This window comes from Aspergillus affinis (genome assembly GCF_023601865.1).
Source record: "Aspergillus affinis strain CMG 70 chromosome Unknown NODE_17_length_398122_cov_92_786867, whole genome shotgun sequence".
In the NCBI taxonomy this organism is placed as follows: Eukaryota; Fungi; Ascomycota; class Eurotiomycetes; order Eurotiales; family Aspergillaceae; genus Aspergillus; species Aspergillus affinis.
The window spans coordinates 259,358-272,640 of record NW_026515798.1 but is presented as its reverse complement, the minus strand read 5'-3'; the positions used below and the strand labels follow the sequence as shown (position 1 = coordinate 272,640).

At 48.5% G+C, this 13,283-nt stretch overlaps 7 protein-coding genes across 7 annotated transcripts; 4 read left to right on the top strand and 3 right to left on the bottom strand.

Annotated features, from left to right (window-relative positions):
- Positions 1–145: 145 nt before the first annotated feature.
- Positions 146–2,128, top strand: KD926_003373 (amino acid transporter; the record flags this gene model as incomplete). The annotated part of the gene is made up of 8 exons (XM_053097505.1): positions 146–300; positions 362–521; positions 576–798; positions 855–1,143; positions 1,208–1,392; positions 1,446–1,504; positions 1,562–1,917; positions 2,008–2,128. 8 exons carry the CDS (start codon positions 146–148, stop codon positions 2,126–2,128), a joined length of 1,548 nt encoding a protein of 515 aa, XP_052958584.1.
- Positions 2,129–2,819: 691 nt separating this feature from the next.
- Positions 2,820–5,049, bottom strand: KD926_003372 (uncharacterized protein; the record flags this gene model as incomplete). The annotated part of the gene is made up of 5 exons (XM_053097504.1): positions 2,820–2,932; positions 3,116–3,633; positions 3,715–3,842; positions 3,904–4,181; positions 4,239–5,049. 5 exons carry the CDS (start codon positions 5,047–5,049, stop codon positions 2,820–2,822), a joined length of 1,848 nt encoding a protein of 615 aa, XP_052958583.1.
- Positions 5,050–5,451: 402 nt separating this feature from the next.
- On the top strand, positions 5,452–5,871 carry KD926_003371 (RidA family protein; the record flags this gene model as incomplete). Its single annotated transcript, XM_053097503.1, has 1 exon — positions 5,452–5,871. The coding sequence occupies one exon, from the start codon at positions 5,452–5,454 to the stop codon at positions 5,869–5,871; it is 420 nt and encodes a 139-aa protein (XP_052958582.1).
- Positions 5,872–6,256: 385 nt separating this feature from the next.
- On the bottom strand, positions 6,257–7,245 carry KD926_003370 (SDR family NAD(P)-dependent oxidoreductase; the record flags this gene model as incomplete). Its single annotated transcript, XM_053097502.1, has 4 exons — positions 6,257–6,441; positions 6,510–6,808; positions 6,880–7,119; positions 7,181–7,245. 4 exons carry the CDS (start codon positions 7,243–7,245, stop codon positions 6,257–6,259), a joined length of 789 nt encoding a protein of 262 aa, XP_052958581.1.
- A 556-nt stretch (positions 7,246–7,801) lies between these two features.
- On the bottom strand, positions 7,802–8,976 carry KD926_003369 (alpha/beta hydrolase; the record flags this gene model as incomplete). Its single annotated transcript, XM_053097501.1, has 3 exons — positions 7,802–8,388; positions 8,447–8,699; positions 8,761–8,976. The coding sequence occupies 3 exons, from the start codon at positions 8,974–8,976 to the stop codon at positions 7,802–7,804; spliced, it is 1,056 nt and encodes a 351-aa protein (XP_052958580.1).
- Positions 8,977–9,632: 656 nt separating this feature from the next.
- Positions 9,633–11,379, top strand: KD926_003368 (flavin monoamine oxidase family protein; the record flags this gene model as incomplete). Its single annotated transcript, XM_053097500.1, has 5 exons — positions 9,633–9,819; positions 9,873–9,941; positions 10,017–10,163; positions 10,223–11,076; positions 11,131–11,379. 5 exons carry the CDS (start codon positions 9,633–9,635, stop codon positions 11,377–11,379), a joined length of 1,506 nt encoding a protein of 501 aa, XP_052958579.1.
- Positions 11,380–12,010: 631 nt separating this feature from the next.
- Positions 12,011–12,851, top strand: KD926_003367 (sugar O-acetyltransferase; the record flags this gene model as incomplete). Its single annotated transcript, XM_053097499.1, has 3 exons — positions 12,011–12,111; positions 12,173–12,409; positions 12,488–12,851. The coding sequence occupies 3 exons, from the start codon at positions 12,011–12,013 to the stop codon at positions 12,849–12,851; spliced, it is 702 nt and encodes a 233-aa protein (XP_052958578.1).
- Positions 12,852–13,283: the final 432 nt, after the last annotated feature.

The following is a 13,283-nucleotide window of genomic DNA, read 5'->3' as shown; positions in this document are numbered from 1 at the left end:
ATATATCAGGGTTATTGTGACACGCCCGTCTCCTGTCATCCCTACAACCTCTATCTCGCCTTGTTACGCCTTCCCTCTCAAAACCTGTTTATCCATTTTTTCCCCCATATTTTTTCTGCCAATTTGGTCATTTACCTTTAGCAAGATGGGCTCATGGGATCTGGATGCGGGAGATCAGAAATCCTTCGAGCTGGGGAAACATGTGGAAGATATCGATGATGCAGTTCTCCAAGCCCAGGGCCATGTCGCTGAGCTCGACCGATCTTTCTCATGGGTTGGTGCCATTGGTCTAGCTTACAGGTCCGTGATGACCCCCGCATTAGCCCTCGAAGAAATGACATTGACAGGGGTTTTGCTACAGTATCGTCAATAGTTGGCTTACTTATGCATGTTCCTTTGGAATGGTGCTTGCTTATGGTGGCGGACAGACCGCTGTGTTTGGGCTGATGGTGGCTGCAGTCGTGCAGTGGATTGTTCTTTTGGGGCTTGCTGAATTGGTTTCCGCCTTCCCATCTTCTGGTGTAAGTTTTACATGAATTCCTGGCTCAAGTTAGCATGCTCATCGTTCATTGCAGGGAGAATATCATTTTACCTACATTGTTGCCCCTAAGCGAACTCAGAATTTCGCCGGCTACATTGTTGGAATTCTGAACATCGTAGCCTGGTGGGTGAACACCGCCTCAGGAACTATTTTCACGGCCATATCAGCTTTCGGAATTGCCAAGTTCTGGCACCCTGACTTCGCTGGGACACAATGGCAGGTGTATCTCTGCTATGTCCTAGTCATTATTTTGACTTGTTCGTATTCCATTCTCACCGACCACCACCGCATCTAACTAACCGATTTCGATTAGTAATTCCTATCTTTACCATTCCTCAAAGAAAGATCGACCGGCTTACAAAAACAGCGATGGGTCTGTCATTCATTGGGTTTTTCATTGTTACTATCATATCACTGGTCATGGGACGCGGTCACTACCGTGCTTCTAACATCACCGAGTATCGCGGATCTAGTGGATGGAGCCCTGGACCTGCTTGGTTGTTGAGTATCGGACTTGGAGAGTACTGCTTCGTCGGAATTAGTGCATGTACCCACATCGCTGAAGAGATGCCTCGACCAGGAAAGAAGCTGCCTCAGGTGATGTGAGTTTTCTTTTTCTCCCGTAGCGCCAATCAGTCTGACTGACTACTCGTGTCCACCATTCAGAAACATGACTGTCGTCATTGGAATCCTGACTGCAGTGCCGTGGGTCATAGTCATGGTGACTGTGATTCGAGATATGGAGGCCGTTCAGAAAGCGTTTCTACCCAGTCTGGAGGTCTTCTATCAGGCAACTGGAAGTAAAGCGGTTGCAACCTTCATGCAATCTTATTTGACACTACTTTACTATTGTAAGAAGCTTTATGTCCAATCAACCGATTTAACACCTACTAACCTTTTCTAGCCTGTGTTCCAAGCCAATGGATTACGTCCAGTCGAATAGCGTGGGCATTCTCCCGAGATGTAAATAGGCCCCTTCACAATCAAAAACGTGAATCAAACAATAATTGAAAACAACAGAACGGGCTGCCCTTCTCCAACTACTGGAAACATATCGATCCCGTTCGCAAAATTCCAGTCCGCACGACCCTTCTAGCTGCCGGGTTCTGTGCCATCTATGGCTTGTTGTACATCGCCTCGACAGCTGCGTTCAATTCCATTGTCAACGCTGCGATTCTAATGCTCAATATCACATACACCGTTCCTCAAGGGATTCTTTTGACTTGCGGCCGTCATAGGCTGGCCAAAAGACCGTTCAATCTCGGCCCTGTGCTCGGGTACGCTGTGAATGCTTTCTCCGTCGTATGGTTGATCATCAGCGGAGTTATATTTTGCTTCCCTTCGACGCAGCCCACGACGGTGGGAAGTATGAATTAGTGAGTCTCTCTTGACTGCTCTTGTTTGTTTATTTGAACTATTTTCTGGTGATTCCTGACGAGGAACTACGCTAATGTTGATTTGATTAGTAATGCCGTGGTTATCGTGGGAATCTTTACATTGATTATGCTACTGTGGATTGAGAGAAGGAGGAAGTTCCAAGGACCAAATATTGATTGGGAGGCTTTGAATGCAAGCAACTCTATGTAGTTATTGCTGATTTTATTCTCGATGGAAGCGATACCACGTGGCCAGTCACGAGCACGCTCCAGCCCTACCTCGACGTCTGTTCTTTGATGATCTTATGAATCCTTCACCTGTGTTTCTACTCGTCTGCCTGAAGAAAAATCGCTTCAATAGCGAATAGCTAGTTTTTCGCACCGATATAGTAATGTCGCGTTCAATGACCACTCCTTTGAGGTAGCATGGGTTATTCACCCGCTGAGATCAAGGTCTTGACGGGAATCCAATGCCTACGTAGACGAGCAGTATTGAACTCCTGTCTTATCGAGTCAGAGGGATTGGATCCCGCCTCAGGGTCAGGGTATTCCGATGAAGCGCCCTAGCAGGGTTGGATTATGGCCCTGAAAGCATATTGACTACTGATAATGGATGAGTACAGTGATCGGGTTGGACGGCGTCCTATCCTATGTGAAGAGGGCGCGTAGCAGCTAGAACCCCGCAACGATTCAGGGGGATAGTCAGAGAAGAGCTCGATTCTATGTATACGGCGCGCCTTATGAAAAAGGACAGCTCCGCGGTAGCTCTATATGTAGACTTTGCAATGCAGATTTAGCTTAGGCCCTACCGAAATCCATAATAGTAAAATGGCTCTTCAATCGGATATATCCTTATGAACATCTTGTTCGACAGTATTCACATAACCCTTTATCATTGGAACCTACCCGAACAAATATTGCACTTTCGCCCCATTTCCCGCAGCCCTTGTCTTCTCGTCCACCACTGCTCCCCACCATTTATTCCCTCCCCAAACATCTTCTAGGAGCGTAGGAACTGAATGAAACATATTATATCTGCTCCTCTCACCCCACCACTGACAATATTCCCTAACTACTTCCCGCATTTCATCGTCATTTGTTTCGCTACCGGCCAGGAAAATGGGTAGCAGCAATTGTTTTTGAGTTTGTGATGTTCGTCGACAGCATCTTACGTGGTCCAGAGTTATTCGAAGCAGACATGGTATTGCGGAAGGTCGACTATCGGGCGAGCGGTCCCATTTAAATATGCGCTCAATATATAGTAGCAAGGCGTGTCGCCAAGCCTCGATGCAATGGTGTCGGTCTTCCTGCGCGTGCATAAATTCTTCGGATTCCTCAGGTGTGTTTCTTTCGTTTCTCTCAGTCTGTGTATTACTCGGTCCTGTAGCTGTGTTTGCGTTGGTTTTATCTGTAGAGCTCGCGGGCGCTGACGTCGGAATGGAATTTGGAGACGAGAACGGCGTTCCGTTTTTGAGTTGCTCTTCAATCTGCATGATTGGTGCTAGGTCGAAAGTCAGCCATGTCATGGTGGACGCAATCTCGCTTTGCTGTGCGAGTTGTGCTAGGTGAAATATGTGATCGACTATTTCGCTGGGACACCCAGTTAGGTCGAAGAAAGACCATTTATCTTGCTTTTCGGCTTGCTTGAGACGCTCCAAGTAGGCTTCTGGGAAGACGGTGCCTTGCCGGGATACTAGAGCTAGCGTTGCGTCCCACCTGTGTTGGTCTCGACATTAGCGTTGATTGTCTCTGACATGCATAAAAGTACTTCTGACTGTAATAGAAGTTATGACATACCACACGACCATGGAAATTTGAGCCCTAATCCGCTGATTATTCAGAGCTGATACTCCGCCGCAACTCTCAAGGATTGATAAGACACGAGTCAGGTGCGTGGTCCATTGTCCGGAGGCAGAGATCGTACACTGTCCGTAGGTAGTCCCAATTAGCATTGACAAGATAAGTATTTCTCACGCGTCAACTTACATCAAGAGTAAAAAGAACCAAAATCGGATCCAGCAATGTCAGTCTCTCCCTCGTTAGTTGACCATTTCGAAGAGTATACTCCAATAGTTTCATGGCTTGGCTTCGATGCTCCCTTTCTTCCGATGACCAAGCCCCAGTGATCTGGCTCAGATGGCGACAGCAGAGGGCGAGGATGGCATGGAATAAGAGTCGTGACCCCTGGGGCAGAGGCTTGCGATAGCGAAAGGGGTTCAAGGCGGTATCGGATGTCAGGGGTAGAATGCAGAATTCTTTGTCATCTAGACAACACCATCATGTCAGAGCTGACCAGTCCATAGATTATCTTGGGCACTTACACAATTGCAATAACGCGTCGTGCTGGTTACCAACTTGTCCAGCTCCTAGTGTTCCTGCAGTCGGGTCCCCAATTGGTGCCCGAAATGTAGATACCACACCTTCTGTGGGCGCAATGTCTGCGTTCAAGAATTGTAGGCCGTCTTCGAAAAGGTCTTCCAAAATGGAACCACCCGTGGTGTCATCCGGACGCTCCATTATTTTCATGCCGTTCAAGTCAGTCGTCGGGGCCTCTGCCTGAAATAAGGCTTGTAGATAATCTTGTTGCACCACGGACAGCCCAGGATTTCCTGCCCCGGGAACAAACCCCGTGAAATCGAACAATCTCCCCGGGGTTTCCAATGCGGTCATGTCACCAGTGGACTCTAGCCCGGTATCATTAGTTACTTCTTCTCCTATCGGGGTGTCGGTCCTCGCTGTGTCAAAATTCTGCAAATACGCATCGTTCGGCACCTGGTCTACCACCCGTCGTCGCTTCCGTTCTCTCTTTCCCCCAAGCACGAATCGAAAAGGTCTAGACTGTCTCGCCCTCGTAGCTCGCGCACCTCTTGGCCCTGCGTTACCTTCCTCCGCAGTGCCAGTAGCCGGTCCGACACATGACCCTTGTTCGCTGGATTCGCCTCGGTAAGTCCGTCTTTCATCCCAGGACAAAGGAGTGGCGAAACCCCCGCATTTCTGGCCCTGGGTCAGACAGACTGTGCATTGGGGGCGCTGCCTATCGCATTGAGCCCCGCTAGCGGCGCAGGTGTGGCAATCGGTCCGGGCAAATGCGAGAGAATTCGGTTTCCTTCTGGTTTGGGTAGTAGGATTCATGTCTGGCGTGAGGGGGTTCGCCTTACTACCTCTGGAAAGTGTCGTAGGGACCGGGCCTAAATAAGGAAGGGGATGAACACGGTTTCTTAACATGGATATATATGTTTCTTTGTCTAATGCAAGGCATGGGCGTTTGGACAGGGTTGTTCGAGGCCAGGAAAGTGGGCCGCTGGCTTATTTACCCGATGTGGTAAGTGAGATTTCACTGCCAAGAGATCTACATCTCCAGCCTACAGTCTTGACTCTTGGAAGGGTGAGATCACTGGAGAACTGGTCTTCCCCTCTCGTAGTGGGGAGTTAAAATCCGGGGTGATAAGAGAAAGATCCTTTCTATGGCGCCTAGGCTTTACCTCGCAATCTCAAGCCAAGCCATTTCCCCTACATTCCACATCGCAATCAAGAATGTCCTCCATCACATACCAAAACCTCCCCGGTCCAGTAGGCGACTGCCTCAAACCTCTCTACGCAACAACAGCCAAAATCCCCGTCTCGCAATCAACCTGTCTTATTTACACGAGCGGCCATATTGGTCTCGATCTTGCGACCGGTAAACTAGTCTCGGAGACACCCGAGGCCGAATTCGAAGCCATCTTCAAGTGCCTGGATGCGGCGCTGAAACACGCCGGTGCTGCGCAGGGCCTGACGCAGAGTTATCGATTCACAAGCTACTTAGTCCACGCAGAAGACGAGAAGATCATGCAAGACGTATTTCAAGGAATGTTTCCCGGACATACGCCGACTTGGTGTACGGTTCTTGTTAAGGAGATCAATGTGAAAGGCATGCGGGCGGAGATTGCGGCAGAGGGCGCGGTTTTTGAGTAATTATGGTGGCAGTTTATGAGGATCTACTATAGAGAGTTCATAGTCATTGTTAGTGGGGTCAAATGCGACTGTCTATCGTTTTCCAACACGCTAAACTTTCGAAGTCCCGCGCTCTCTTTCAACCGCATAGCATTAAAACGACCTTCTGTGCATATACTCATGAAGTAACAAACCTTTATCCATACGTTTGTACCGTTCATGCTACGTCACTTTTTGTCCACATAGAAAATGACTTGATCAGACCCATTTGAAGACCTACATAAATCTCGTCTACTGCAGCATAGTCACACAAGATAAAGTGGAAGATAAATTTGCATTCTGAATCGCTATATCGTTTCAACTTCCGCCATAGCTCATCACCATGAACATAGGATACAGTCTGGATTTAGTTGTACAGTCCACCATTAGCGGACAAACAAGACCCGGTAGTCCACTTCGCGTCATCGCTGCACAGGAATGCCACCAGAGGTGCGATATCGTCGACCTCTCCCACTCTCGCAGCGGCAGGGGTCGACTCAATCAAGGGCTGCATGTCCTTCAAAAACTGCTCATCGCTCTGGAACCATTGATCTGTAGTTTGTGGTCAGCTTCCCTTTTCCAAATCTTACAAAGAATGGCTTCGATAGAAGTGAACTCACCGGTAGCAATCGGTCCCGGATTCACGCAGTTCACAGTGATTCCATGGGACTGGCCGAGCTCCTTCGCCCACACGCGGACCAGCGCCTCGTTAGCTGCCTTAGTAGCCGCGTAGACAGTCTGACCCGCGACTCCGAGACGGGCGCCGGCGGATGAAATGAACACAATACGTCCACCCTTCGCAATATGTGGGATAACAGCCTTGGTCAGGAAGATGGGGCCTTTGACGTTGCAGTCGAAGTGGGTGTCGTAGAACTCGGGTGTCGTGTCAAGGAGATTGGCTTCGAGACCTTGGGCGGCGCTGCGGAGTCACATTATACATTAACATCTTTTCATACGGTTCGAGCGAAATCCAGGATTGGAAATACTGACTTGTGAATCAAGATTTCAATCTTTCCGGTCGTGCTGATCGTCAAAGCAGCGTCAACTAGCGGCTGGATACCCTCCGGTTTGCTAACGTCGGCTCGAACAAGGACAGCTCTCGTGCCGATCTCATTGTTGATTTTATCAGTCACCTCTTGCGCGCGCTTCGCGCTGCCTTCCGACACGTAATTGACGACGACATTGGCGCCTCGCTTGGCTAGGAGGATTGCAAGGCCCGCACCGAGACCTCTTTGTACACGGGTCAGCTATCGCGCCGCGGGGTTGCACGAGGGGAAGTATAGAGTCATACTTAGAAGATCCGGTGACAATGGCAGTCTTGCCTTTGAGAGAAACGCCGGAGAAGTCCTGAGACATTGTGCTAAAGTTGTAATTTCAATTGAATGTTTGGAAGAGAATAGTAGTTATGGATATGAGATGCAATTGCAAGATGCACACAGTCGTGCGAAGAAGGGCCTATTTGACTTCTTTTTTTCGCGCCGACAATTTACTGACCCCGCATTATGTCACTGATTGCGATGGTTAGCCATAGTTTCTGCTTTCTCATCAAGAACGATGAGGGACCAAAATTACTCGCCAACAGAGTTGAGATTATCTCCTAATGGGGAAACCGAGAAAGTGGCGCTAAAGAATTTACTAACAAAGAAACGCTCCACCGAGTGGATCCCTTTGCAGGGGCCCGAGTTGAGGGAATTCTCTGGGTCAGGACGTTCTTGGCTTGTCATTTTTGCTGCGCGTGGGAGACTTTTTGTTACACAAATTACTGTTGAGTGTTCTAAACTTCCCAGATCAACCTATCCAGCATCAACACATACGAGGTTGAGATCTCGTCAGCTGGCCTTGTCACATTGCACTTGCATAAACCTAACACAGGGATCTCCTTTCTGATTTTCCAATGGTCTCAATTTGGAAATTAAAGATGTGAATTACATGTTCCTAGCCACTCCCGTGAAATCATCGCCAGTCCATTCCTCAACCAGGGCATATCCAACGTTGCCAGTGCATCGAACCCATGGTCTCCGTCCTGCGTGTGGAGAATTAACTCGCTGCCTGGCATGGTCTTTTGTACGAACTGCGCAAAGGTCCTCGATCCTTCCACCGGCACTGCAGAGTCTTGTTCCCCGTGAAGAATACATATTGGCGGTAGTCGAAAGCTCGGATCTCGTTTAAGTTCGTCCTCAATTCGTAACATTGGAAACAAGTATCTCCTGGTTCCGAATACTTCTAGAAATCGTCCATTTTGGATGATGGAAAAAGCAAGTTCTAGCCGATTCGGTGGATTTGCCGCGGTGATGCAGGAGACTCGGTTTTGCCTCATCGCAGCGATCATGGCTAAGTGCTTGTCGACAACTGATTCTGCAATATTAGGGACTCCCACAATGGGTTTTGAAAAGGCTTTAGTGTAGAATGTCGATTCCAAGTCAAGCATTGGATACGCGGCGATCAAAGCCCGGATTTGGGATGGGTATGATATTGCGAGCTGCGTCGCAAGATATCCTCCTTTAGGCATCTTCATGTCAACTCATTTCACTTTAATAGAATCAATGTGGTTGCTTACCTGCACTCTCTCCCACTAGAAGGATTGACTGGAGGTTCAAGGCTAGTCCCTGATGGCCAGCGTCCTGCATCACTTGGTCGACCGAGCCGTCATGAATCCAGCTCCAGAGGTCGTGAATATCCTCCAGTATCTGATTTCCTGTCACTTCCGGGAGTAGTCTATAGTTGGGCGAGATAATGATTGCATCATTTTGAATCGCATAATCGAGGATCCAAGTGTTGAACCAGGGAGCGTACAAACTTGACCCCGTTACCTGATAAAAAGTTATAGTCCATCCAACAAATGAATTTGACGCAAGAGTGATAATGACATACTAGAAATCCTCCATGGATTCGAATAATCACAGGTCGCTGACCAGAAACATTGCCATCGCGTAATGTTCGCGGAATCAGAATATCCGTCGCGATTTGGCACAGACCATCAGGAGTCTTCTTATACGGAGTATTGATTATGTTGAATGTGGCATATTTTTCGTTGCTGTTCAGCGAGTCCAGCGCATTTAGCAGGTCGAAGAATGGCGGGCTTGGCATGTCTGCGATTTTGTTATCAGAATTTCTGATATGTCAGTGCATGCGACACGGTCATGTTGTCAAATATCGTTACCAGCCTCTGTCCGACGTGTTTCCACATACCTTTCTGTGGTTCTCTGGTTCCGCTCCTCTCTTCGGTAGACTGTGTCAACTTTCTCTCTACCGAGACCGTCCCGGTGTAGGGAATTCGATGGAGCTACTAGTGGGCTGCCCCAATAATGCTTGTGTCAAAGGGATAATAACTCATAACTTCGTGATTACCTCGCGGAAAGACGAGACATGCAGGATACCCACTTTTCTCTTTTTTCCCAAATGCGGAAGGCGGGCTTAGTGGCTGTAGTAATTGGACGACGGAGTCCCATTTTCAGTGTTTGAGATCCACCGCGTCCCATGGAACCCTCTTACTGTGTAGGGAGTAATAGCCGATGCTTACCCTCGACTCTCTACGGGGTACTCTCTAGTCTACTCATATGACTTGCAAGCTGTTAGAAAATGCCTTGGCGCGGAGGTCTCAACATTGTCACCCCTATATAAAACGATCTTATGTATATAGGCATCAGTCAGACATAACAGTCTAGTGGGTCTCGAATCCATATCATTGTTCCCAATCTTGTTTTCACTGCTCAGCGCTGCATTCAGACGAATAATCTCTCACAATGAAGACAACCACTGACGGTTACACCTGGCGAAAAGAGACCGGAATTAAGAGAGGTGACCTCCACTGCCGAGGTGTCGTTGAGCCGCGAGAGAAGTACACCGCGCCAGCAGGTCACATCTTCGATGCCATTGTTATTGGTGCTGGATACAGTGGCTTGAGGGCTGCAAGAGACTTGACAGATTATGGTAAGTGACAAACTCGCTTTGATATTACACATCAGTGGCTAACTACATAGCAGGGCTCTCTGTTCTCATGTTGGAAGCTCGGGACCGCGTCGGTGGACGAACATATACTGTGGAATCAAATGGTAACAAGATATTACACATATTTTCATGGACAGCCGGTTGCCCAATTGTCAATTTTTCTAGCTGACTCTCTAAAGGTTGTCTCTATGAAATGGGCGGAACCTGGGTGACCCACCATATGGGATACCTGTTCCAAGAAATGACGCGATATAAACTCGATCGCGACCTCGTTATAACCCATCATAGAGAATACGAGAATGATTACTATACGATCAATGTTCCTGGTTTGTTTCCCCGTTGAGAATATTAATGCCCTTCTCGTGAGAACTAACCGTGTAATCAGGAGCAACTCCTCGAAAGCTCACACACGAGGAAGCCGGCGAGATCATTGCTCGAGCATGGGACGTGTTTGTCAACATCGACGGACAGCACTGTCGAACGATCTGTCCCCTACCGCATGCCCAACTTGATAACATCCTGGTCGATCGAAAGGAGGTCGAGCGCTACGATAAAATCTCTTGTCGCGACAGATTCGAGGAGATCAAGCACCTCCTAACGGCAGAGGAAGCTGGGATCCTAAACGGATTACTTCTCCACATCACAGGTGGAACCATGGAGAACTCGAGTCTATGGGATATGATCCGCTCGCATGCGCTCATGACACATGCCTCTGTTAATTTCGGGCCAATCTGGACGACGTTCAAGCTTCGAGAGGGCCAGTCCGTCCTTGCCAAAGCGATGTTCCAAGAGAGTGTGGACAATGGTCTACAGTATTCGTTCCAGACTCCCATCAAATCGATCATCGATCACGCTGGCTCTCATCCCCGTGTTGTGACGCATTCCGGTAGAGAATTCCGCACCCGCCGCATAGTCAGCACCATCCCTCTCAATGTGCTTCACTCGATTCAGTTTGATCCACCCCTCTCTCGTGTCCGACAGGAGGCGGTCTCTGTCGGGCACGTTAACTTCATGAACAAGATCCACGCCGACGTGAATGGAACCGGCCTAGTATCTTGGAACGGAATGAAGCTCTCCAACCTGCTTATGTTTGGCTACGGAGATGGAGTCACTCCTAACGGTGACGCACATATCGTGGGCTTCGGCAAGGATGAACGAGCCACATTTATCCCAGAAAGAGACCCAGAGAAGGCCGTCGATGCTTTTCAGCAGCTTCATCCGATGGAAGTTAAGAGAATGGTATTGTTCATCTTCACCATGAATCAGCTACGCGGTTGACTGATTTCTTCGCAGATATTCCATAACTGGAACACGGATCCCTGGTCGCAAGGGGGGCCTGCTTGGTGGCGACCCCAGTTCATGACCAAGTACCAGGACGAACTACAGAAGCCACATGGTCGTATATTCTTTGCGTCTGCAGACTGGGCACATGGGTGGCGAGCTGCCATCGACGGTGCTCTGGAGCAAGGATCCCATGCGGCGTTACAGATCAAGATTGAGCTAAAGAGCGTTCGGGGAGGCAGTGTCAAGGCAAGATTCTAGATTTGAATTTTATGGTTCCAATCTTGCCACTCCGTTCTTTATGTTTCTTGGGGTTTCCAGCCTTTCCATTCTCAGCGACTCTTTGGCAAATTTCCTTATTCCTTTCCATATCTCTCATTTTTAACATGTTAGACATAAATAAATCTATGTAAATTTTGGTCACACGACTCGCTCTCTCTAGTAGCGAATTGTTCCACTCTAGCTAGCCTAAGTCAAACAAACCCATAATCGGTGTATCCATCACTAAAACATGTGCGATCCGCCCAGAAACGGGGCTGTTAAATTTGCCCCGATTGGCAAGTGGGACAATACGGGGAAATGTCGGACAATCCTGTAGAGTGGATCATCGCCTTATTTGGGACTAGTAAACATTCATTGTATACTCGAGAAGGAAGACTGTTTTCCAGAATTTAGCATTTACGACAGGGTCAATCATGCGGTGAATGTGTTGTAGGGGCGAACGTCCCAAGGGCTAACAATATCGCGGTATATGATGTCTCATCGTCAGGGTTAGACAGTCTGGCTTCTCTGTAATATATTCCTGTGTCTGGCTCACACGTCTTCCCTTCAAACATATTCCAATTGACATATCAGAATTGGTTATTGTCGCAGTAAATAATTCCACATCAAAATGGCTACCACCGAAAAACGTCCCGAAATCATCCAATTGTCCCGCGGCCTAAACGGTGCACCGTACTGCCATCAATATGACTGCATGATTTCCGGCATGATGTATGTCCAATTACACCATGATCTCCGAAGACTTACCCTTGCAAACATTGACAACATCCAGGTACAACCCCAACACACCGAAGCTTCTCGAGGCACGCCACCGCTGCCGCGGCCTAACAGCCGACTACAACAACCTGGACACCAAGACCTTCTCATACGACCAAGTATTTGACAAGCGACTCGGATTGCTCCGAAAGCTCGTTGGCAAAGTCGGAGATGGCAGCTTCATCGAGCCTCCTTTTAGACCCGATTACGGATGTAACATGATCATTGGTAGCAACTGCTTTATTAACTGGGGGTGAGTCTTTCCTATACAAACCACTCCTACAGAGTCTTCCATCCATCCAATCAAACCAGACTAACAAACCCCCCACAGCCTCACGGTCCTCGACACCAGCCTGGTCGTCCTCGGCGACCGCGTCCAAATCGGCACGAACGTGGGCATCTTCGGCGCAGGCCACGACACCAGCGTTCTCTCGCGTCTGAAATTTGTGGAATTCGGCCACCCGGTGTTCATTGAAGATGATTGCTGGATTGGTGGGAATGTAGTGATTCTCCCTGGTGTGCGGATCGGAAAGGGATCGACAATCGGAGCTGGCTCGATTGTGACGAAGGATATTCCTCCGTATTCGGTAGCGATTGGTGCTCCTTGCCGGGTGAGGAAGACGATTCCGTCGGTGGAAGAGGAGGAGCAGGATCCGAACAACCCGTATCGGGCGCTGGTTCGGGCAGATAGGTAATTTGAATCTTGTCTCTGTGTCTATTGGGGGAATTGTTTTGTTGAGACTGGTTTAGTATTTGTAGAAGATCTAGATGCTTCAGGCAATCCGTCAAACCTTCGCTAGTACTAAGCGGAAGATTCCTTGATATCGGCCATGAAGATCACGTGAATCAATGATAAAAGGGCCTATCCTGACCCCTAGTTAGTTGATCAAGCAATTCAATCCATTCAATCTTTTTTAATCGTTCTTGACCACTTCGGCAGCCTACCCCAGGCATAGAAATCGTCCACAGTATTCGTGATGTGCAACGGTTTGAGGATGTTAACAGCGTTTTGTACGGGAAGGGTTCGACTTCGAGGTGTCCGAGATATTTATCGAAGATTTAAGAGTCTTCCTTAACCATCTTTTCGCTGCCTAGAGACATGGAGGTCCAAATCACCAAAAAGAAGG